The following is a 25,671-nucleotide window of genomic DNA, read 5'->3' on the forward strand; positions in this document are numbered from 1 at the left end:
AAGAAAGGCCCCAAGAAAGGCCACAGCAGAAACCCACTAGCACACAAGGAAACCCTTCCTTTATAAAAAAGAAGACCCACAAGAAGGCCGAAAGGAAGAACAGCAGTTTTACATTACCGAAATGTAGCAGTGTCTTGTTGAAGCCGCTTCGAGCGCTTCCCCGTCACACCCCCTGGAGAAAGGCAAGTCATTGGCCAGGGAAAGTTAACCAATTCTGGGAGGGGGGTGGGATATTTAAATGGTAATGAAGTAAAAGTATAGTGTGGGTCGAAGTTGGGCGAGGATGGGAAGTGGAGGACGACGTCCAAGAGATCAGAGGTGGAGAGTGTTAAATCAGTGTGGAGGTCACTGGATACAGGGATCTGTAGAGCGGTTGTGCATGGGTGTGATGGTTGAGTGTAGTAGTGGTATAGCATGAGTAGAGAAAAGAGGTGGTAGTAGTTTTAAGTGGAAGTAAGAGGTAGTCATAGAAGTGAGTGAAAGTGAGAGGTTGTGGTAGTAGCATGCACTAATGAGAGTAGAAAGGAAAAGCAGTAGAGGAGAAGTGATAGTAGCAAGTGGAAAGGCAGCTGAAGTAAAGGTAGAAGAGTAAAAGTGGTGAGAGGGGGTAGTGGAGTAGGCGTAGTGACGAGAGTAGAATAGTTGCATCAGAGATAGTGGCGACGAGGAGATAAGAGTAGAAGGAAAGAGAAACATAACATAGCAGGAGATAGTTTTAGGAGGAATTGAGAAGCAGGAAGAAAAGTAACATTGAAGGGTGGCGGCAGGAAGAAGGAGTGTAACATCGGAGGGACAGTAGAGTTTCAGGGAGGACGACATCGTGGTCAGAGGGCTAAGTTAATATATTGGTTTGTCACTCCACCCATAGGGTTGCATGAGCGTTAAGTCCTGTCCCAAAAATCACTAATTCCTGGCTTGTCAGTGGAAGCCTGGTCAATTAACCCTTACAAGGCCTATCCTAGTGTATGGGTTTGAGATAATTTAGAATAGATTATTCTTATCCCATCGAAAGAGGCCCATGGGTCGTGAGTGCAGAGGTCACTTTCGAAAGCAGGATTTAGTTTTGGTCGGTCACAGTGCTCAGGAATCTGTTCCGGACAGCTTCCCATAGAACATCCAAACAAAGATAGAAGACTTCTGCTAAGCAGAACAGGACCGGAAACCTTCAGGGCGCGATGAAGACTAGCTGCAACAAGAGTCGCCATAGTCAGCCGAAGGTAGGCGATTTTCAATGGACGAACAAAGGTGAAGGCCATCAGCAATGCTTCTGTTGATGCAAGAAGGCTGAAAGGACCAGGCGTCTACTAACACAGGTTGAAGATCCTCCAAGTTCCAAGGATCCAATCTGAACAAAAATAGCTGCAGCGAGGGAGCCCAAGAGAGCTGGTAACTTCTGAAGGCTCCAAAAGAGCAAATCCTATAGGGGGTCTCGAGTGGTTGCTCACAGCTATCTGGGGATCGATGTGCTAACAAAGTCCTTCTTGGGATCTGGACAGAGGAGCAGAGCTTCACTGGGACTTAACTGGAGTTGGTGCTGGTCTGCGGCAGAGGTCAGCCTCAGGTCTTCTACAAAGAAGAGCCCCATTTGAGGACTTGACTCCAACAATGATCTCTCAAATAGTCGCAGGAGCCATCCTTTTAGCCAAGATCTGGTCTGCGAGCTTGCCCAAACCCACCAATGGCAACATTCAACTGGCATTGGCTATCCAATCACGAATAGCCACAACATCTACCCAGCAACAGACATTCAGATGACAGGATTCGTACTGGGACCAGACACTCCCAGCATCCACATCCGGGTTCCCACACAAACCGCCCCTTAGCCTGCGAAAGCTGCAGCTTTCCCTGAGAACGGGCTTTCCATATATGGCATTTCCTGACTAGAGAAGGCAAGTAGAAGGCCAAAGTTCAATATGACCAAAGGACAAGCAAAATCCTCGTAGCATGGCCATTTTAGTAGCCATTTGCGGTAAATGCAAAAGAGCACAAATGACTTGCATTACCGTAATCGCATTTCTAATTAATCTATCTGCTTAGATTCACATGCTGTGCATAAAGTCCGTCACGCTTCGAGGTCCCTCTGGTTGTGTTTTTTTCTGCCATGGGGGTACCTTTTAGTCAGCGTGAGCGAGTACAGAAGAGAGTAGGTGTAAGATGTCCATGTTCGTTCTACTCTACGAGGGTAGGAAGGGTGGGCGCATGCGAATCTAAGCAGATACAATCATCAGGAAGACAATGCATTACTTACCGTAAAAGCATTTCTGATGGTTGTATCTGCTTAGATTCACATGCTGTGCATAGGTCCGACATCCAGTGGTCACTGCGGAGTATTGCATTTTGTTTTTCGTAGTCGAAAAGGGGACGTCGACAAGGCGTGTCTGTAACACTATCCCTATAGTGACGTGCGTTGTACCCACAATCCCTCACGCGTCGAGGTCCCTCTGTTTGTATTTTTCTGCCCTGAGGGAGCCTTATAGACGTGAGTGAGTACAGAAAAGAGAGATATAAAGGAAGTCTATGTTCCTTCCATCCGAGCGGGGAGGAAGGGTGGGCGCATGTGAATCTAAGCAGATACAACCATCAGAAATGCTTTTACGGTAAGTAATGCATTGTCTTCTGATGTTTGTTAATCTGCTTAGAATCACATGCTGTGCATAGACTAGCGAGCAGTACCCGGAGTTGGCGGTGGGTTATGAGAAGGAACAGTAGAGAAAAGATGTCTTAATACTGCCTGTCCCACCTGGGAGTCAGATCTAGAGTGTGCATCTAGACAGTAGTGTTTTGTAAAGGTGTGCACAGAACTCCAGGTAGCCGCTTTGCAGATGGACTCAAGGGGAACATTTGCAATGAATGCTATGGAAGCCCCAGTGCCTCGAGTGGAATGTGCTCTTGGCTTGAAGGGTAGTTCTCTCTTAGCAAGAGTGTAACAGAGAGTGATGCATTGAACAATCCATCTAGATATAGTGGATTTTGAGACCGCATCTCCTTCTCTTCCTGCTGCCACCGAGACAAAGAACTGATTAGTCTTTCTCAGTGGTCTGGTTCTTTCCATGTAGAACATGACAGCTCTGCGTACATCTAGTGTATGCAGACTTTTTTCTCCCGAGCTGGAAGGGTTTTGAAAGAACGTTGGTAGTTCTATAGTTTGGTTTACATGAAATTTCGAGATGAATTTAGGTGCAAACCTTGGGTGTGTGCGTAGAACCACTTTATTTTTGTGAACTGTTACAAAGGGGTCTAGTACAGAAAGAGCCTGTAGTTCACTTACTCTCCTAATGGAGGTGATAGCTATTAGGAAAGCAGTCTTAAGGGTGATATCTTTAAGAGTTGCCTTGTGCATGGGTTCGAAGGGAGGGCCCATGAGTCTGGAAAGTACCACATTTAAGTCCCATCCGGGAGCTGGGTTAGCTATCGGAGGGTGTATCCTTTTTACCCCCTCCATGAAGGCTTTGATAACTGGTATCTTCCACCACGACACTTTAAGTTGGGAAGTGGTGTATGCAGAAAGTGCCGCTAGGTGGACTTTAATGGAATTGAATACTAAACCTGAATCCAGTAAATGGGTCAAGTATAGAATAATGTCAGTAGGAGAGCAGTCAACTGGGTTGATGCTAGTACCTCTACACCAGATAACGAATCTTTTCCATTTGCTAGAATAGCAGTGTCGAGTATTAGGTTTTCTGGCTTCCCTGAGGATGTCCATACATCTCTGTGGGAGTTGTAAATGTCCAAATTCTATGATCTCAGGAGCCAGGCTGCTAAGTTCATGGTCTGAGGGCATGGATGCAGTGTCCTGCCCTTGTCTTGTGACAGCATGTTGTACGGGCAGGGAAGTTTCACTGGGGGAGATAGGGACATCTCCATCAAGTGAGCGAACCAAGGTTGCCGTGCCCACATTGGGGCCACTAGTATCATGGTAACCTGCTCCTGGTGCATCTTGTGCACCACTTTGTTGAGAAGGGGAGTCGGGGGAAAGGCGTAAACAAATTTCCCTGACCATTGAATCAACAGACCGTTCCCCTTGGACTGGTTCTGGGGGTACCTGGAGGCGTAACTTTGGCATTGTGAGTTCTCCAGGGTTGCGAACAGGTCTATTTCCGGGAATCCCCATTGCGTGAAGATGTCTAAGACGATGTCTTCGTGCAATTGCCATTCGTACTCTTCGGGCAGGGGGAAGTCTCTGCTGAGTTTGTCTGCTAGCAGATTGAGTTCCCCTGGTACATGTTGTGCTAGTAGGAACATGTTGTGTTTGAGAGCCCACTTCCATATATTCTGGGACAGCTTGGACAGTCCTGGAGAGTGAGTGCCCCCTTGCTTGTTGAGGTAGTACATGGCTGTGGTGCTGTCTGTGAGGACCATCACTGTCTTTCCTTGTAAGTGTTCCTGAAAGGCTTTCAGTGCTTTGAACACCGCTAGTAGTTCCAGCAGGTTTATATGCTTGGATGCTAAACTCGGAGTCCACACTCCGTGTGCCGTTTGATGGGATAGGTGAGCCCCCCATCCTGTAAGGGATGCGTCTGTGGTTAGAGTGGCTTCCACTGCGGGTGTGGCAAAAGTTTTCCCTAATAACAGGTTTTCTTTTGTCCACCACCGTAGCGAGAGAACCAAGGCCTGCGAGACCACCACTAGATCGTCCCATTGTCCGCTGGCCTGACACCACTGGCTGTAGAGCCACTCTTGCATTGGGCGCATGCGCAGGCGCGCGTGAGGTACCAAATAAATACATGACGCCATCATCCCTAGCAAGCGCATTGCTTTGCGTACCGTCACCTCTCGGCCTGCTACATAATGGGGAATTTGAAACAGCATGTTTTGGACCCTCTCGTTGGAGGGGAATACGAGGCCGTCCCTTGTTCGAATTAGAGCCCCTAGGAATTGTTTGGTTTGGCTGGGGTCTAAGCTGGACTTCTTTTCGTTGATGGAGAAGCCCAGTTGGGACAAAAGGTCTACGGTCTTTTGGGTATTGGAGAAGCATGTTTCGTAAGAATCCCCTGTTATGAGCCAGTCGTCGAGGTAAGGGTATACCGGGATGGATAATCTGCGCAGGTGGGCCGCTGCCACTGCCAGTACTTTCGTGAATACCCTTGGTGCAGATGCTATCCCGAAGGGTAGTACTCTGAACTGGTAGTGTTTGTCCTCTATTTTGAACCTGAGGTATTTTCTGTGCGATGGCAACATTAAAATATGAAAGTATGCATCTTTCATGTCCAGTGTTGTCATGTAATCCCCTTGTGATAACAGTGGGATTACCTCCTGTAAGGTCACCATACGAAACTTTTGGGGTTTGACAAATATGTTCGCTGGGCGCAGATCTAATACAGGGCGCATGGTTAAGTCCTTTTTGGGTACAAGGAAGTACACTGAATAAATACCTTCTGTTACCTGTGATAGGGGGACGGGCTCTATAGCTTCTTTCTTCAGTAGTTCTTCCACTTCTTGAAGAAGAATGGAGAGGTGTTGCGGTGTCATGCGCCGGTTCCGTGGGGGTTTGTACTTCGGGGAACCGTTGAACTCGATGCAGTATCCGTGGGCTATGGTGGATAATACCCAACGGTCTGACGTGATTCCCTCCCATGCTGAAAGGAACGATGTTAGCCGGCCCCCGACCGGTGATGCATGGGAGGGGACCCGAATTTTCGGGTCATTTGCTGGTATTGGGCGTGGAACCTCTGGGGCTGGAGCCACGACCTCTTCCTTTGCCACGGCGTTGGCCTCTTTGACTGAACTGGGTGTTACCCTGGTTGGTGGGCCAGTTGGAGCCAGAGTAATATTGTTGTTGTTGGTTCTGCTGCTGTCTTTGGCCACGAAAGGAGCGTTTATTACCATAGCCTCGCCTGTTAGGGGGCCTAGAAATTTGATCAAGAGTTTTGATGGTATCAAACTCTTTTTTAGCATGTTCTAGGGCCTCATCTACTGCTTTCCCAAACAGATGCGTCTGTTCAATGGGTTTATTTATGAGGGAGGCTTGGGTTTCGGGCTTAAAACCTGAATTGCGTAGCCAAACGTGGCGCTTGAGAAGTATTCCCTGAACTAGGGAGCGGCCAGCCGTCTCAGCGGCATCTAGGGAGTTTTTAACGATGCCCTGGTTTACCAGTGTGCCCTCTGATATTATAGCTAGCAGGCGAGAACGCAGAGGTTCAGGTGCTTCCTCTGCTTCGCTGCGCAGCTTGTTCCACTGTGCATCTGCGTAGCTAGCTAAAAGTGAGTTGTTATTAGCAATTCTAGTGGAGAAGGCGGCGGAGGTCGTGATTCTCTTCCCCAGTGCGTAGAGTTTTTTGCCTTCTTTGTCTGGAGGTGCTTCACTAGTGGATAGTGGCACCCCTGCTCTTTTTCTTGTGTTGGTAACCACAAGGGAGTCTGGAATAGAGTGTCCTCTGATGTATAAAGGGTCAGAGGATGAAGGGCTGAAGAGCTTTTCTATTCTAGGGTTGACCCCTCTTACTAGAGCTGGGTTAGTAAGGGAAGGAGAAATTCTTCTTTTAATAGAAGCCAGGAGAGGAATAGATTGGCTAACAGGGGCTTTTTCTTTGATGACTTTTTCTACAAAGTCGATGTCTGGAAGAGTTTCCCCTGTATCAATCTCAAAATGCGCTGCTGCCTTGCGCAATAGTGCATTGAGGGAAGGTTGGTCATCTATGGGAGAGGAGTTCCCGTGTGAATCCTTGAGAGGAGAAGGGAGAAAGGCATCAGGGTCTGAATGTACTGATGGGGATTGCCAAGGCTGCACTGACGGTGAATGCCAGGGCTGCGAGGTAGCTGTATCCTCTTCAAACCCTGTAGGAGTGGTGTAAGGATCTTCTTCGAAGCCCTCTTCCTCAAGTTCTACCTCTTCTTCTCCACCCAAACACTCCTCATCTTCTTGGAGGTATTGCTCCTCCTCAGTGAGGTCAACCAGCCTAGGAATCTTGACTCTAGGGTCATCCTGTGGCCATTCTCTTTGTCTTTTGTGAGTGGGTGGGTCTTGGTTTCCTAGAAACCTTTCCATTTTCTCCATGCAAGAATGGAGTCTTTCAAGGGTCTCATGGGGTACCCCTGAATAGTCTAGAGGGGGAAAATTAGTGTTTTCGCCTTCGAATCGTTTCGAACGCTCCCACAGCGTCGACGAGAGGTTCCCGTCTCCTTCTGAAAAGCCTTCAGGTAGTTCGGAAGCGTCCTTTGGAGAAAGGGGCAGTTCCTGGCTACTTTTGTGTTTTTTCGACGCGGTATTCGACGTTTGTTTCGTCGTCCGCGTACGTTCGTCTTCGGCGACAATTCTCGCTAGGCTCTCGGCCACGATTTTGTCCGTCGAGGGCTTTGGTGTCGACGTTGTGTGCGTTGCGCGTTGTACCTCGACGGTCGCTCTATGGAGCGTTGCGTCGGATGTTTTTGGGGTAGCGCCCGTGTTAGATGGAAGCCCAATCGCTGGTCGCGGCTGCGTTTGCGGGTGGGGCTTGTGACCTTTACGGTCTGCGGTAGACGCCGGAGTGCCCTGCGTCCCCTTCGGCGCTGATGGATCCTTCGTTCTCGACGAAGAAGAGCCGTGGGTAGTGTGTTTAGCCTTATGGGGTTTGTGTGCGTCCTTGTCGCCGGGGTGTTCATCCCCATAAGCAGGGCGTGAGCCGAGCCCGTCGGGGCCGGGGACGGACGACGAGGAGCGTGAGCGCTCCTTCTGGGGGTTCATGACTTCCGTAACGGACGTCGAGTTATCGCACTCCTCGTCACTTTCAGTAACAGCGGCAGCGGGTGAGGAAACTGACTTCGACATCGCGTAGTCTGCCCACCTCTTAACCCTACGTTCTTTAAGAGTCCTGGGTTTTAAGAGCTTGCAGGCTGCGCAGCTGTTCTCTATGTGATCGAGGGGTAAGCAACGATTACAGAGCTTGTGCTTATCTTTCCAAGTATATTTGCCCCTGCAGCGTGGGCAAAACTTAAATGGTGTCCTCTCCATAGCTGAGGCAATAATAGCTGGCGATAACAACCCCAAGGGAAAGAAAAGGGAGAAAGAAAGACATTCTCAAAGAGAAGAGACAAAGTTCTAACCCCCACTCTCCCTACTGTAAGTTGGCCGTCGAGGCCAGGCCACGTGTTCGGCAGCGCCGAAGGATCTCCTCCGCTCTTCCTCTCCGTCGAAAATAGTTCGGCGGAGAAACAGCTTCACAGCTAACGTCGAGGGGGAGGGATCGTTACCAGTATATTAAGTTATGACAAAAGGACCGAGGTCCGTGGTAAGTATAGCAATGTCTCTCTAGGAGCTCCGCGAAAGGCGACCAGAAACTGGGCGGAAAAAAACAATCTGAGGGACCTCGACGCGTGAGGGATTGTGGGTACAACGCACGTCACTATAGGGATAGTGTTACAGACACGCCTTGTCGACGTCCCCTTTTCGTAATGCATGTCTTCTGATGCTTGTGAATCTGCTTAGAATCACATGCTGTGCATAGACTAGCAAGCAGTACCCAGAGATGGTGGTGGGATTTGTTAAGGGACAGTAGCAAAGAGATGTCTTAGCTCCGCCTGTCACCACTGAGAATCAGACCTAGAGTGTGCATCTAGGCAGTAGTCAGACCCTCCAGCTTATAGCCATTTTGCGATCCCGCAAAATGCTGCCAAAACAGCTGTTTTGCGCAAAATGCCACGAAAAAGGCCGTTTTGCACAAAAAAAAGCAAAAACTACCATAAAAAAATAAAACTCGGGGTGCAAGATGCTCAAAACTTTTTAATGCAAGAAATGAAATGCGCCAACACAGCTCATCATTTGGGCCCAAAAAAAGAGCATCCCAATCCACAGGGTACACATGAATGGGTACATTTTATTAAAATGTGCCCATTCAGGTGTCCCTTGTGGATTTTATTTAAGCGCCCATTCAGATGGCCTTTTTCACCTTCTTGAGCAAATCAGGGGGCGATTCTGCCAATTTAAAAGCACATCCTAAATTTCCAAGCAAGATGCACTTTTAAATGTGCAGAAATTGTAGGCAACCCTACGCGCACAGGAGGTGGGAGTGACACTGCTTGACAAGGTCAAGACCCTGTCATGCATTTTTTTTAAGGTATGAATTTCTGCTATGTCGCTTGGATTTCTGTTTCTCAAACAGGATAGAAATGCGTTTTTTGGGTCCCATTTTACAGTGGCAGGCCCATGAAGGGCCTGTCACTGTAAAAGGCGGTGGGAGCTTGAAGAACACTGTCGGAAGAGCGCTTCTATTCAAAGTACTAACCATTTTGGCCACCAAAAATCGATTGAATGGTACAATTTGACCTATATTGTCAGTACCATTCAATCGATTTTTATAAATACCGAACATGTGGAGCGGGGGTGTCACCCGCTTCCTCAAAATTGGAGGTGGCGGTCCAAAAACAAAAAAAAACAAAAAAAGGGACCCTGCGGCATCGGATCCGACCTGCGTTAGAGGGACAGATCTGACACTGCAGAGTTGCAGGGGAAGCGGCAGCGACCAAGCAGTTAAGTAGGGGAGTGGGTGGGGTGGTGGTGAAAGGTACATTTTGTTTGGGTTGTTTGGCTGAAGTGCAAATCTATTCGCAGCAAAATTGACTACCGTCAATTCCGCCGCATATAATTACACTTCGGTAAAACAACCCAGAACCGTATTCAAGGCAGCTGGCCAGCGCACAATTTGCACTACAGCTCAGCCCTGTGGAAATGCGCAGGTCACCTTTTGAATTGGTTATCTAAAAATAGCATATCCTCGGGTCCATTTTTAAATGCCCCATTTTTTTGAGTATCATGGTCAAAATCTACATTTTAAAAAAATTGTCACCCTATGAGAGGGAAAGGAGGGAGAGTGATGGGTGAGATGTGACGTAATAGGCAAGAAAGCAGAGGGAGAGAAGTGGGTCAAAGGAGGAAATGGTGCACAAGAGAGCAGAGGAAGCAGTGATGCGGTGGGTCAGAAATCTGAGAGCAAGCGGAGGTAGAGAAAGTAGAGGGAGTGTGTGGTCAGGGGGAGCAGTGAGCCAGAAAGCAGAGAAGAAGTGTTTGGCCGGAAAGAGGCAGTGAGCTGCAGATTGGGAAAAAGGATGAGTGAAGAGTGTAGTAGAATGGGAGAAAGGATGCAAGATGCAGAAGCAGAACAAAAGAATGAAGGACTGTATATTGAGGGGGGAATTGTAGTGTGTAAGGTGGGAGTTGGGAGTATGATTTGGAGATTAGCTGGGGCGGGGGAGCGCAAATTGTGACTGGACAGTGTCACATAGCACGTAAGTATTTGTATGGCAGAGTGAGAAGTTCAGGAATGCAAGTTGTAATGAGGAGTTGGTGAGATATGTGATGTGTGTTGGTGATAGAGGTGTGTCGGTGTTTGGGGGATTGGAGACCATAGAAGGGGAATAGTTTCAGCATTACAAATGATGATCAATGAGTTAATACTATGAAATAGGCATGCACATTAAACCAAAAATGTAGCCAAAACAAAAAAAAAAAATGTCTACCCAGCCAGAGACATCTCGGACTCTTCCTATTAAATTAATACAAAAGATACATAATATTGACACGCTGGCTCTCTTGTAGCCTTGCGCTCTGCCTCTTTCCTACAATGTGGCAATCTTACACCCTCCAGTTAATACAAAATGTACCGCAAAAATGCCGCAATAAAGGTTGATGCCGCAATATTTGCCATTTCATGCCTCAATATCCTGGTAGGTCTGAGTAGTGTTGTGTAAATGTGTGTACAGAACTCCAGGTTGCTGCCTTACAAATGGATTCAAGAGGAAAATGTGCAATTAATGCTATGGTAGCCCCTGTGCCCCAAGTAGAGTGTGCTCTAGGCGTGAAGGGCAGATCTCTCTTCGCAAGAATTTAACACAGTGATGCAGTTTACGATCCACTTTTGAAATAGCGGATTTAGAGACAGGGTCCCCTCTACCAACTGCCACGGTTTGTTTTTCTTAGTGGCTTTGTCTTTTCAAGATAATAGATAACTGATCTCCTCACATCTAGTGTGCGGAGGCTTCTTTCTACCACGTTAGTGGGGTTCTGGAAAAAGGTGGTAGTTCTATGGGCTGGTTTACATGAACTTTGAAATAAATATAGGCGCAAATCGTGGGAGAGTGCATAGGACCACCTTATCTTTGTGAATCGTGGCGATTGAGTCCTTAACTGAAAGGGCTTGAAGTTCACTAACTCTCCTTATAGAGGTAATCGCCACCAGGAAGGTGTTCTTGTAGGTGAGTGCTTTAAGGCTAGCCTTGTGCATTGGTTCAAAGGGAGGCCCCATTAGTCTGGTAAGTACAACATTCAGGTCCCACCAGGGAGCTGGGTTGGAATTACAGGGATAGAGCCTCTTTACCCCTTCCATAAATGCTTTAATTACTTAAAATATCCACCACAAAACTTTATTTTGTGACATGGTGTACGCAGAAAGCGCAGCTAAGTGGACCTTTAGGGAATTGAAAACCAGACCTGAATCAAATTTTGTGACATGGTGTACGCAGAAAGCGCAGCTAAGTGGACCTTTAGGGAATTGAAAACCAGACCTGAATAACAGGTGGGTTAGGCACAGGACAATATGTCTTGGTGTGCATTCAATAGGATTGATGCCTTTGCCATTACACCAGATGACAACGCATTCCATTTGCTGGAGTAGCAATGCCTGGTGTTAGGTTTCCGTGCTTCCCTGAGTATGTCCATACATCTTTGAGGGAGTTGGAGGTGCCGGAACTCTGACCTCAGGAGCCAGGCTGCTTAGTTGAGAGTTTGAGGGCTTGACTGTAATGTCTCCCCCTGGTCTTGCGAAAGGGCATGGCAGCTTCCTGGGAGGGGAGACTGACATTGCCATGAGATGGGAGAACCAAGGTTGGCAGGGCCACCAGAATCATCCTGACTGGCTCTTGGTGCAACTTGTGCACTATCCTATTGAGCAGCGGAATCGGGGTGGGGGGACTTTAGGGGGGGGGGCTATGGGAATAGCTTAGACAAATGTCCCTGACCATGTTATCCAGACTGCTCCCCTTGGAGCGGTTCTGAGGGTACCTGGAGACGTAATCTGGACACTAGCCTTAGATCTTGGTGGATCTTTGGGTCTTTCGGAGACTTTCTGAGAGTCACTAGCCTGCCGTTTATGGGAATCGGCGGCCACAATCCTTGCCATGCTGACCTCAACGTCCTCACCCATCGGGAGGCGCGTAGGTACATCTGACGTGGGAAGGGGAGTCTCGGCGGAATCAAGGCCTTGCCTTTATCAGCTACCTTTTCCGGCAGTGCCATAACCTTCGGCGGCGGTAAGGTCTTATCTTGAGTCCTATGTTTGTCATCGCTGTACGCTTTCCCGTGATGCGTGTTGGCGGAACTGTGTGTTTTGGGGGTGGTGCCCTTTGATTTGGACTGCCCAGTCGCTAGGTGCACATGCGGCTGCGGGGAGGGCTGCCGAACCCGTCGATCGGTGAGTATCACTGGAGGTACCGGCGCACCCGTTGGCGCCGAAGTCATTTTCGACGAAGTCGAAATAAGGCTAGGGATTGTGTGCTTAGTGTCATGCACGTGTCTGTCTTTGTCGCCGTGGTGTGATTCCCCATAACAGGGTTTACGGCGTGCTTATCGGGCCGGGGACAGACTATACGGAACGCAAGCGTTCCGTCGAAAGGTCAACAACTTCGGTTTGGAGGCCGCCGTCGTCACATTCGGTGGCTGCGGCAGTGGGAGACGTCTCGGCCTTGGACATACCGTAGGCCGCCCACCGTTTTACCTAGGCTCCTTCAAAGTCTTTGGGCGGAGGAGCTCACAGGCCGCACACCCTTCATCATTATGATCTAGCGGCAAGCACCGGTTACACCGTCTGTGCGTGTCCTTCCACGGGAATTTGCCCTTACAAATAGGGCAAAACCTAAATGGAGTCCTCTCCATAGCTGAGGTTACACAGAGTGACTAAGACCAACTCGGAAAGAGGGAAGAAAGGGAAAGGCATTTTCAGTTTGAAAAGAAATGTCCACCCCGACCCCACTCTCCCTACTGTATAGGCAGGAGAAGGCCAGGCTACGTGTTCGGCAGCGCAGACGGGATCACCTTCCCTTGATCTCGCAGGTCTTCGGCAGAGACTGGAACAGCCATCGAGACAAGGGACGAAAGGTGTGATATTGAATATTTCTATAGAATAATTTGACCAAAGGTCGATGGACAATAGCAATGTTCTTTACGAACTCTGCATAAGGGCGACCAGTTAGCTGGGTGGAAAAAAACAATCTGAGGGACCTCGACGCGTGAGGGATCTTGGGTACAGTACTCGTCACGTATGGATAGTGTTACAGGCACGCCCATGTCGACGTCCCCTTTCGATTCTCGAAAGACGAGATGCAATACTCCGCGGTTACCACTGGATGTCAGACTATGCACAGCATGTGATTCTAAGCAAATTGACAAACATCAGAAAATTATTTATTTAACAGTCAATTTTAAATAAGCATTCTTTAAAAGGGCAATGTGCAACAATAAAAATACACTTACACTTTCTCAGAATCCAGATAAGCAAGTAGATATTCTTTAGAGATGCTTCATACACACTTCCTACACCCTAAGGTGACTTCAATTACTAGGACAGTATTGACATTATATATCACTTTTGCATTTGGGAATATTCTGAGGTTGTGTGAAAAAGGAATGGGTTAGGGAAGGAAAAAGGTTAACAGGTTCTCAGAGCATGCAAGCACTTTATAATCTCCCAAGGAAGTCTAGATAAGACCTTTCCCAGCAATAATTAGTTAAACCAATGTACCACCTATGAAGGACAGCTCGAATCAAAGTCAATGGGTCGGAAGAGTCTGCAAGGATCCAGGACAGCCAAAGTCAATTTGAACAATGTCTATGGAGCCGAGGCACTTCTCTAGATAGCAAAAAGGTCTTGCACAAAGTTAAAGAGTTTGTAAAAAATAATAAAATCACTGTTGGGACACAAGCTGTTAGGCTTGTGAGGGGTGGAGCTGAGATCAGCTCTGCCAAACAGCAGCTATTGCAAGTCTCAAGTGAGATAATGCAAGCTACAGACAAAAGTGGTAAGCACCCCTTAGTCAGCACAGCACCTTAGGTTAGAAGAAGAGGATCCAGCTAGCTTCTGTTCTGGTTGCAGTGTTTCAGATCTTGGGTTGCTGGGCCTCAGTCTTGGGGACAAGAGGGAGGACATCTGAAGACTCCTGCACTGCAGTTCGAAGGTCATAAGCGGCTACAGGCTCTTTTCAGTTCAGCGGCACTTTGCAGTTTCAGCTACCGGCAAATAGCACCACCACGGGTCTTGGACACTTGCTGGGCTTCCTTCACTCTCCGAGTCCAGCAATCTGGTGAGGTAACTCGAGCTTGGGTCATCTTGCTTCGGGAGTGTCCTCAGGATCTTCCTGGAGCTTCGGTCCAGGTTGTAAGACGATGCACTAGACTAAGCATTTCTCGACCCCTGGCACTCGGTTCCAGTAGCAGCAAAGAAGTACAGCCATTTCGGGAAAGTCTTCCAGCAAAGTTCGTCTTGGGGTTAGTTGGTCCCACTAACCCAAGGGAAGAAGTCGTCCGTTCTGGGCTTCTCGAGTCGATTCGGAATTGGAGCTTCAGCACAGAAGCAGAGCTCCACCGGCAGCAGAGATTCAACGGTCCAGGAGGATGCAGCATGCTTCTCTTCACGATTCCTTTGTCAGATGTTTCATCCAGTGGTCAACTGCTTTCAGTTCAAGAAGCCTCACCTTTTATACAGGTTTCTCCCATTCATGCACAGCCTAGCTGTCACTCACAGCAGGGTGGCTGGACATCCAGCCAGCCAATCAGCACTGGGTGCATTCAGATAACCAAGGAGACTAAGGACAGGGAGATTTGGGCCCCTCGCTTGCTTCCTGCCCTTCCAGACACACTGGAGGCAGAAGCGGGTTTCAGTACTGAAGCCTGCCAAAGGCAAAACAAACAAAAGGGTTCAACCTGGTTTGTCGCACAGAGTAAAAACCAAGAAAGACCGCACTAACAAGAAATGGCGAAAAAAGAAAACGAGGCCATTTTGACACAATGGTCACCCATGGGTCCTATACTGCAGATGAGGATTCAGCCAGCAGTAAAAATGCACAATGGTAGGCAAATTAAACCACTGCCACAAGCCATTAAAAGTAGTGGGGGTAACAATTCGTTTTTTACATGAGTTAGTAGGAAAAGGGACTATTAAGTAACCCCCAGCACTCCACTCGAGTATAGGCGCGTTACAAATCGTTATCATATAAAATGTGGTGTGCTGGACCTACATAGGAAAAAGCAAAGTAAAGTCAATTTCATTTAACTACTCTTGGGAACAGTAGTTCACCCAAGAGAAGGTATTTAAACTAAGAGAAATCCAAAGGACTTCTCTGTGACACTGCACTGAAGTTGTGTGTCACAATACAAACGGTAGGATGGCTATGGAGTTTGTCAGACTCCAAAACAAAGAAACAGAGTCCAAATCATATCAAAAATACATGAGAGTGAGAAAAAGGTCTCACTCCAGGATACAAATTTAAAAGTCATAAAGTCCAGCAAAAGACCTGGGGGTCTCTAAGGTTAAAGGGAATTAGCACAGAAGAACAAGTTACTTCTTACCTTGTAAAGTTCTTTCTTTCTATGGGATGTTCCTCCGACATATTCCTTATCTTTGATAATACGTTTCCAGCTTGCTGGCCTCGGAAATTTTTTCTGTAGAGGGCACTGCGCGTCGACGTCCGCCGAGTCGATGTCCCTCGACGGACACCGTATCAGCGCCGACGTCACCATGCCCATAAATAGCCATGCGCGGCGTCCGTTGCTCAGTTCCGTTTTGTAGCATAAGATAAGTCATGCCTGAATTGATTATTGACCTTGAAGGAGCGTAAACTGCAACCACAAGGGAATTATTACTGATGGGATGGATGGGAGGGGCGATAAGGAATACGACGGAGGAACATCCCATCGAAAGAACGTTACAAGGTAAGAAGTAACTTGTTCTTCGAAGGGATTGTGTCCTCCGACGTATTCCTTATCTTTGATAGACTCCCATAGCAGTGGCATGTAATTGGAGGTGGGAGTAAGAATGTCATGTATCGCTTTAGGGATGGACCGAATGTAATACGGCTTTGCCAAATCTGGTCTCTTGTCTAGTGGAGGAATCCAGGTTGTAAAATTTTGTGAATGTATGTGCGGGTGACCATGTGGCAGCCGCACATATGTCTCTGACCGGTACCCCTCTTTGGAGGGCTGAAAAGGATGCGATACCCCTGGTTGAATGAGCCCTAAGATTTTGGGGTGGCTCTTTCCCTGCCAGTTTGCAACATTCCAGAATGGCCAAAATAATCCACCTGGAAATGGTTTGTTTTGTTAGGGGTAATCCCAACTTGTGACCTGAGTATCCTACAAACAGTTAGTCTGCTTGCCTGATCCTAGCCATTCTGCTGATGTAAAAGCTTAGAGCTCGCCTTGGGTCCAGCCTAAGTAGTCTTTCTTCCTCTTTTCCCGGGTGGGGAGGAGGGTAGAACGAAGGTAAGGTAATTTTCTGAGTAATATGAAATTCAAAAACCACCTTTGGGAGGAAATTAGGCTTCACCTGTAGGACAACTTTGTTCTTGTGGAAAATTGTATGTGGGGATTTACAGGAGAGGGCTTGTAGCTCGCTCACCCTCCTAGCAGATGTTAGTGCTATCAATAGAACAGTTTTAAGCGTGAGAAATCTCAGCGAACAAGAGTGAAGTGGTTCGAATGGAGTGCCCATTAGGAAGTTTTAAGACTAAATTTAAGTCCCATAAGGGAACTTGGAATGGTTTTGTAGGATAAACATTAGTTAATCCCTTGAGAAATTGTATCACTAGAGCTAGTTTGAAATACGATGGTTCCTCCGCAGAGCGCTTGAAGATTGAAAGCGCTGCGAGATAGCCTTTTACAGTGCCAACTTGAAAGCCTGAGTTTGCCAAGTAGAGTAGAAACGATAACACCGTTGGTGTACCACATGAAAAAGGGTTGATATTCTCTTCTCTACACCAGCTGCAAAATCTGTTCCAACGGTAGCGGTATAAAGACTTTGTTGCTGGCCTTCTGGCCGAAAACAACACCTCCATGATGTCATCAGGGAGATCGCAATACTTGTAGCTCACCCTTTCAGCAGCCAAGCGTGAAGGTTGAGGGTTCTGATGTCTGGATGGAGAACCTGACCTCCCTTCTGCGAGAGAAGATTCTCTTTGAGTGGAAGACGGATTGGAGGGTAGATGGCCATATCTATAAGGTCCGGGTACCACATTCTCCTGGCTTAGTCCGGGGCAATTAGGATCATGGTTTTCCGGAATCTTCTCAACCTCCTGATCATTTGAGGAATAACAGGGACTGGTGGAAACGCATAAAGGAGTGGAAACTCCCAGTCCACTACGAACGCGTCTCCTAGAGCTTCTCTCGGGGGAAATTCCCTTGAACAGAACAGATCGCACTTCCTGTTCGTGCTTGTGGTGAACAGATCCACCCGAGGGGTTCCCCAAAGGGCGAACATCTCTTTAAGGACTTCCTGAGCTAGCTCCCACTCGTGGGAGACTCTGCTCTGCCTGCTCAGAGCGTCCGCTGTCAAGTTCTTCTCACCGGCTAGGTGGACTGCCGATAGAGAGATTCCTTCCTGAATGGCCCAAAACCAGAGCTGCATTGCCTCTCTGCACAGTGGCAGTGACCCTACGCCTCCTCTTTTTTGTTGAGGTAGTGCATGCCCACCATGTTGTCCGTCATTATTAGGACATTTCTCCCCTGTACTGATGGCAGGAAAGCTTTCAGCACTAGTCTGATCGCTCTCAGCTCCAATAGGTTGATGTGTAGTCTGGACTCCGATGGAGACCAACGACCGCTGATGGTGAAGTCGTCGGCATGGGCTCCCCCACCCCGTGAGTGGGACTACGGTTATCTCCGGCCATGGTTGCCAAAACAGTAAGATATTCTCTGGATAGGCCCACCATTGAAGGTCGCGGGCTACCTTGTCCGGAATCCGGAGGAGATCTGTCATTTTCCCTGAGAATTGAGACCACTAAGTTCTCAGTGCCCACTGAAGAGATCTCATTCTCAGGCGAGCCTCTGGCACAAGGAAGATGCAGGATGCCATGAGGCCTAGCAACCTCAAAATGTCGAAGGCTGGGAGAAGTTGGGCATTTTGAAACTTGTTGACCATCTGCAGAATATCTTGAGCCCTCACCCCTGGTGGCGAGGCTTTTCCCAGGGAAATGTCCAGGACCGCTCCAATGAACTGGAGTCTCTGTGAGGGTATCATCTGTGACTTCTTTGAATTGAGGGAGAAGCCCAGTTTGTGAAGGAAGTGGCAGACATAATCAAGCTGGGTCTGAGCTTGTTCTGAAGATATAGCCCTGATCAGCCAATCGTCCAGGTAGGGGTAGACGTGGATCCCTTCCCTCCTTAGACTCACCGCCACTACCGACATTAGCTTGGTGAAGACCCTCGGGGCGGAGGTCAGCCCAAATGGCAGAACTCGAAATTGATAATGAGAGCCGCCAATTGCGAACCTCGGGTATTTCCTGTGTTTGAGATGGATTGGCACATGGAAATAAGCATCCTGAAGGTCCAGAGATACCAGCCAGTCCTGGAGCTGGAGGGCCTGGAGGATCTGAGAGAGTTACCATCGTGAACTTGTCCTTCCTGAGGAACTTGTTCAATTCTCGTAAGTCCAGGATGGGTCTCAGTCCTCCGTCCTTCTTTGGTATGAGAAAGTAGGGGGGGTACCAGCCCTTGTTCCTGTCCGCTACAGGTACCAGTTCTATGGCACCTTTCTCTAGCAGGTCTATAATTTCCTGCAAGAGGAGCGGATCTGGAACTTTGAGAGCTGTTTCCCGGTGGATGACTCTGAGGGATGTGCAGAAAGGGTAGGCAGTAACCCTGGGCAACTGTCTCCAATGCCCAAGCATCTGATGTAATAGCCTGCCATTCCGTCAGATGTTGAGTTAACCTGCCCCCTACAGGTGTCTTGTGTGGAAAGACCTCAGAGTGGTTTGGGGGCGGCTGATGCAGATGCCGAGGGTAAAGAGGCACCTGCTGCTGCTGCGGTCTTAGTACTTTTGACCCGTCCACCTCGGGTGGATCTCCTTTGGCCTCTTTGAGCCGGCTGTCCTCTGCCTTTCCCAAATGCGTAATAATAGCGAAAGGACTTTCCTCTCCCAGAGGTTCCTGAGGGGCGAAAAGGAGTTTGGCGGATTGCAGCTCCTAAAGATTTTGCTGCTGCTTTAGATGTTTGCAACTTTTCCGGACTGTTATCAGCCTTTTTTTCCGAATAATGAAGAGCCGTCAAAGGGCATTTTCAAAAGTCTGGCCTGTACATCTGGAGCAAAGCCAGACTTTCGCAACCATGCATGTCTGCGGATTGTTGTACTTGCCGCCATGGCCCTGCAGATACTGTCAGCGGAATCGATGCCAGTTTGAAGTGACTCGCACATGGCATCTTTGCCATCTTTAATAATGTTAAGGAAGGCTTCCTTTTCCTCTCCTTCGGGTATGCAGTCAGCCGCTGATGAAGCACACTCCCACAGTGTGTGACTGAACCTGGCGAGAGTACAGGTGGCATTGATGGACTTCAACACCATACTACACGCAGAGAAGACTTTCTTTGCCATAGAATCCTACCTCTTGTCATCTCTATCCTGTGGGACAGTAGGGTAAGCGGTCCTGCTGCTTGATGAAGTTGCCGCTTGGACCACCAGGCTCTCTGGAGTCGGGTGTTTCGATAAGTATTCAGGGTCAGCAGCAGCTACCCTATACATGACTGATAATCATTTATTGACAGCAGGGATAACTTAAGGAGTTTCCCAGTTAGATGCAATCTTTCTTTGTAAGGCTGTATGGAAGGGGACCACAGGATCCTCCTGTGGACCTTTGTCTAATATGTCCGTCAGGTCATCCAGTTGAAAAACAGGCGAAGGCGCAGACCAACCCATGAATTCAATAATTCTTGCCATCAGGGTTCTATAGGGGGTTTCGGCATTTCCCCTGGGTCTGGTTTAACAAAATCCACTTCTGGGGAAGTGTCCAGCCCACTTGCCTCATGTAATGACTCCTGTAGGTCTTTTAACCTTCTTTCCTCAGATGTGAAATCCTCTGAAACAGGTAGTGTGGTCCTCTGCAATCCGAAGGTTTCCTGGTCAGAATCTTCCCCTTCTTCATAAATTGAAGATAATCCAGGGTACTGTGACCTCTGAAATGGTATAAAACCAATTTCTAAGGCAGAAGGCACCAAACTTTTCATTATTGGGCGAGAAAACGTCAATGTTGTCGACGCCGATGTGACAGGCTTCGAAGGCACCGAAAACGGCGTCGAGAAAACCGGAAGAGGCCTCGAACAACTCGAGAGGATCGGGATCCTACTCGAGGACGACGGTCTCGGCGTCGTGCCGGAGGCTCTTGGAATCACCATGGTCTTCTCTTTCATCAGCGTCGATGGGATCTTCGACGATGGCGTCGAAGACGGTGCCTTCTTACCCGATGGCCCGTGGCGCTCTCGGATGGAATGTTTCGACGGGTGCTGCGACTCGCGGCGTTTTGATTTTTTGGGTTTTTCACCCAGGGTATCACCCTCAGCTGTCTTCCGAGGGGGTCGAGGCCGCTTTCTCGAAGACGCTTAACATTTTCTTCCTGAATTCCTCCCACTCGGCCTGAGAGCTGTGTTTTGTGGGGCAGGAGACCCTTTCTGGGGAAACAGAAGACGAGGAAGGCGATCTTCGACGTCTCTTTTTTGAGTGTCGTGATCTCAACGAATGGTGGGAGCTACTTCGAGATCTAGAATGGGAATGTATTTGACGGCGAGGAGACGAATGCCTCGACTCGGCTGAAGAAACTTTCGAGGAGGTTTTGACTGACTTGCCTCTCTCGAGCTTCCCCTTGCGCTCCTTCAAGGCTTTCACCGTCATGGACATGCAGTCCTCACACTCCGAATAATGGTGCTCGGCTCCCAAGCACCACAAGCAGATCCTGTGTGGATCCGTTATCGAATTTCTTTTACTGCAGTCTCGACATTTTTTGAAGCTGGATCGCGGCGTTGTCAGTTCCGATGAAGATGCCATCGAGAACGAGTTGGTATATTTCAAGTAGATGTAGATTAGATTATCTGACTGAACAACGATGTTCCGAGGCCCCACGAAGTGCGGAAAAACGGAACTGAGCAACGGGCGCCGCACGTGGCTATTTATGGGCATGGTGACGTCGGCACCGATACGGTGGCGTCGAGGGACATCGACTCGGCAGAGGTCGACGCGCAGCGCCCTCTACAGAAAAGATTTCCGAGGCCAGCAAGCTGGAAACGTATTATTAAAGATAAGGAATACGACGGAGGACACAATCCCTTCGAAATAAGAATTCTCCCTAACAACCCCCAACCGGGGAGGTCTGGGAAGGGACCCGAACCGGTGAGTCACTTTGCAGTGGAGGCTGGGGAGCCTCTTGGAGTAGAGTTCCTGCCTCTACCCGTGCCTCTGCGCTGACCTCTCTGCTGATAATGGCTGTTACCCGATGAGCCTTGGCCGGAGGACCAGGGGGTACTTCCAGTGCCAGATTGTCCATGGAGAAAGGAACAGCGAGAATTTGAGCTCCCCGCTGGTGGAAGGTGTTGGCCGTGATCTTGCGGAGTGATTTCAGTGTCTCATGCTCTTTCTTAGCAGTCTCCAAGGCGTCATTGACAGCCTTGCCAAATAAACTGGAGTCTTCGACAGGTTTATTAATCAGTGAGGCCCGAGTCTCTGGTTTGAAGCCCGAGTTCTTCAGCCAGTTGTGTCTCTTAAGTAGAGTTCTCCATGGCTAGAGTGCGTGAAGCAGTCTCAGCAGCGTCCAAAGAGTTCTTGAAAATATTATGGGTCGCCTATCGGCCCTCAGTCACGACCGCCAGCAAGCGTGATCGTGTGCGGACCTCTTGAAGGCCTTCCTGCAGCAGGACCCATTGGACGTCGCTGTAACTAGCGAGGAGAGTCGTATAATTAGCTATTCTGGTAGAATAGGCCACCGATGTAGTAATACGTTTCCCTAGGACATAACGTTTTTTGCAATCTTCATGCAGGGGTAGCTTCCACTGTGGACAGTGGAACCCCTGCCGTCTTTCTAGTGGTTTTAACAACCAGGGAGTCTGGTGTGGCGTGACCTCGTATATACATAGGGTTAGATGGAGGGGCAGAACAATTTCTCAACCCGAGGGTTGACTGCCCTTGTGAGGGGTTGTGACAAAGAATGAGCTAGTAGTTTTTTAATTGAATTAAGTAATGTAATATCCTGACTAGGGGGAGGCTTCTCCTTGAGAATATTTCCTACAAAGTCAGAGTCAGGGGCTGCCTCATGTGTAGCGATCTCAAAATGATCTGCAGCTCTCTATAGAATGGCATTAAGTAACATTTGATCATCCACAGGTGATGACTGGCTTTGTTGAGGTGAAGAAGGTGGATCTAGAAAAATCATGTCCGGATCAGGGTTATGTGTGGGTGAAAAGCCAAGGCCCCTGATCTGCTGACTGATCCTGATCCCAGTCAGGGTCCTGGTCAGCTGTGTCCTGATCAAAAGGATTGTCCTTGCATCTATCCTCCTGTTCTGAGAAATCAAATACCGCCTTCTGTTGGACTTGTGTAGGAATGGGAAGCTTGTGCAATTTTTGTGAATGGGTCAGGAGTCCTCTTCCCTCTTGGGAGTGATATATTTATCTGAGAAATCTAGAAATTGGGCCATCTTGTCTATATAATTCTCAAATCTCTGCCTAGTCCACAGGGAAAATGCAGAAGGGTCTGGAGGTGGAAAAGGCTTGTCAGAAGGGAGAGATTGTCCTGATAAAGCCTTTGTGAGAGGCTGGGGGTGCTTCAGAATACTCCTCTCGACGAGAGGAGGTGCCCTTGTGTTCTCCTGCTGCCGAAATAATAGCAGAGAGACTCTCGCATATTTTCGGCAGCTGAATGGCAGGTCTCTTCGCACCTGCCGTCGAGGTTGACAACTCCATCGAAGCCTTAGGGTGCTTGCGCGCCCTTTGACGGCGTGTCAGCGATCATGTGTTTTTGGGGGTGGGGGGAAACACCCTTGTGAGAGGAAAGCCCAGTCCCGTGCTGAAGACGGTTGTGCGGACGGCGGCAAACCACAAGTTTCAGAAGATGCCGAAGTTTTTCGGCGGCCCTGTTGGCGTTACGCGCTTCTTCGACGTGTCTATCAAGGAGGCCTTAGGGGTTGTGTGTTTGGGTTTAGGTGGTGCATGTGTGCCCTTGTCGCCAGGGTGTGAACTAACCCATAACAGAGCCGGTGGCCTGTCTGTCAGGGACGGGCATCTGGGAGCCTGAGTGTTCCGCCAAAAGGTTGATGACTTCCAGTTTGGACCCATGGCTGCCGATGGATTCCTTGTCATACAAAGTGACGGCGCCAATGGGGGACTTTCGCCCTGCATCGCATAGGCCGCCCACCGTTTTGTCCGCCTGTCCTTTAACGTCTTGGGACGAAAGAGCTTGCAGGACTTTCGCTCGTCATGATCTCGAGGTAGACCCCTATTGCAACGACGATGGGTGTCCTTCCAAGGGAATTTTCTGTTACATGACAGACAACATTTAAAGGGTGTCCTCTCCATAGCAGAGGCAGACGGCAGCCAGACCAAACAGGGAAAGAGAAGGGAAAAAGAAATGCATTCTTGAAAGAATAAACCCAGGGCCCCACTCTCCCTACACTAAGGGCCTGGCCGGAGGGCCGAGGCCACGCAGCCGTCGGATGTTGATCAGAACACCAGTCGCTGAGTAGTAGTGGATGTCTTCGGCGGCAGGAAGACCACGAGGCGGTCGTCGAAAAGAAGTAGTCGAGAGACTAGACAACAGTAGGTCGCGAGACAAATTAACAATATTGAGCAATATTAAATCTTGCGAGCGCCGCATAAGGCGACCAGATAGTTGGGCGGAAAAAAACAATCTGAGGGACCTCGAAGTGTAAGGGATTTTGGGTACACTACATGTCACATTAGGGATAGTTTTACAGTCACGTCCATGTCGACATCCCCTTTCAATCTTCGAAAGAAATATGCAATACTCTGCGATTACCACTAGATGTCAGACTATATGCACAGCATGCGATTCTAAGCAGATTCACAAGCATCAGAAAAAACTTAAATAACTACTGTCACCAGTTTGTCCTAGGCACATTGTAAAAGTAACCAAAAAGCCATTACAGAAAAACTTCCAAGGATACAAAGTAGCCTAACTGCACTTCACTTTAAGGTGATGTGTGCAATTGTAACAATACAAGAAACAAAGCGAGACAGTCTCAGTAATGATAGCCTTATGGACTTATCAGTTTCCCAATAACAATGAGCAAAAGGGCAAGGGAAGTACAGCGTAATGCTTTACATACCTCAAACGTCCAGACAGGGTTCAAAAGAAGGTAACAAAGGGTGTCCCATAGAAATCTAAGGATGGAAAGCAGCGTAAAAAAACATCTTTCCTAATACATTCAGACCCAAGGAAAGACATTTTCACAATATGTTAACTGAAAAATGCAAAAAAGTGTTGCTTTTGGTATTGATTTTTCTAGAGGAGAAAACACCTGGGATGCACCAACCAAACTGAAGTGAGGTAGAAATGACAGAGTGTTTTACCCCAAGTCCTAGATTGATAGGTAGACAATTTGAAGTGTTGCAAACCCTACATATCATTCAGTGAATTGAATTGTTGAGGGTAGCGAAACTGGTTATGCACTCCTATATGATTGCTCATTATTTAAAATAGTGCTAGAGAAATCTTTGCTTAAAACACTATATAACGAGAACCGACAACCTTCATTTGGCTAGAAAAATGTACACTGCATTACACAGAACCCTTTGACTACACAAAAAAAAATAATCTAGGGCTGTGAGGGTAAAAATAAAACAATGCACCCAATCTAGTGCTTCTGTGATATTGATGGAGACCTATGCATATTAAAATGTTACAACACAAGACAAACTGCGGATGTTATACATACCAAAATAAATCATGACATATGCACCATATTCATTCAAGCAAACAAGAAAATACATTACATACTCCGGAACATGCTTAAAATAGCTTTATAAAAGTACCTTGCTTTTTTGGCAGAAGGCTGGAAACTAGGCTCATTTTGTTTTGGTTTGAGAGGCAGTCTTATTCCCTGCAAACAGAAAGTAACAACAATTTGTTGTAGAAACCTAAAAAATCAGACAACAGTATTATAATTGCTCTTCATATAGCCCATGTACACTAAACTATTGAAAAAGTGGCAAAATAAATCATTTGAAAATGGATTCAAATGTTACAGAAAAACACATTTATATATATGCCTGGTGGTGTAGGCTGGCCTGGAGTGTGGCGCAGCCTGTGCTTTGCTGACTAGCTTTGGTGGGTGGAGGGGGGTTGAGGGGGAACCTCAGCATGGCACACAGGACAGCCCCCACATCTTGTATTACACCACTCACTGGAACCACCGCAACAATGCCTGGAGAGGCCACAGTGTTGAGCATGGCCCCCAGGAATAGAGCGTTGTGCAATTGAGTCTAGAATGATTTTGCATAGTTCACAGAGAACCCCAGATCGGTCAGCAGCTGGACAGTCCTCTGTGTGCTCGACAGCCACGTCCCTTGCCCTGGCCCGGATGTGCCAGTCGTCGAAGTATGGGTACACATGGATCCCCTGTAGGCGCAGATGGGCCGCCACCGGAGCCAGGCACTTCGTAAAGACTCTAGGTGCCGACATCAGCCCAAAGGGGAGAGACTTGAACTGGTAAGTGCTTCCCTT

At 48.2% G+C, this 25,671-nt stretch overlaps 1 protein-coding gene across 1 annotated transcript in view; it reads right to left on the reverse strand.

Moving 5' to 3' along the window:
- The window catches only part of PAXIP1 (PAX interacting protein 1), a 584,896-nt gene that overhangs the window by 163,917 nt on the left and 395,308 nt on the right, over window positions 1-25,671 (reverse strand). Inside the window, exon 14 of the mRNA XM_069647937.1 lies at window positions 24,981-25,048. Within this exon, the coding sequence (XP_069504038.1) occupies window positions 24,981-25,048 (68 nt within the window). The remainder of the gene's footprint in view (window positions 1-24,980; window positions 25,049-25,671) is intronic.

The sequence above is a fragment of the Ambystoma mexicanum genome, chromosome 2q, assembly GCF_040938575.1.
Source record: "Ambystoma mexicanum isolate Mex_15411 chromosome 2q, UKY_AmexF1_1, whole genome shotgun sequence".
Lineage (NCBI taxonomy): Eukaryota > Metazoa > Chordata > Amphibia > Caudata > Ambystomatidae > Ambystoma > Ambystoma mexicanum.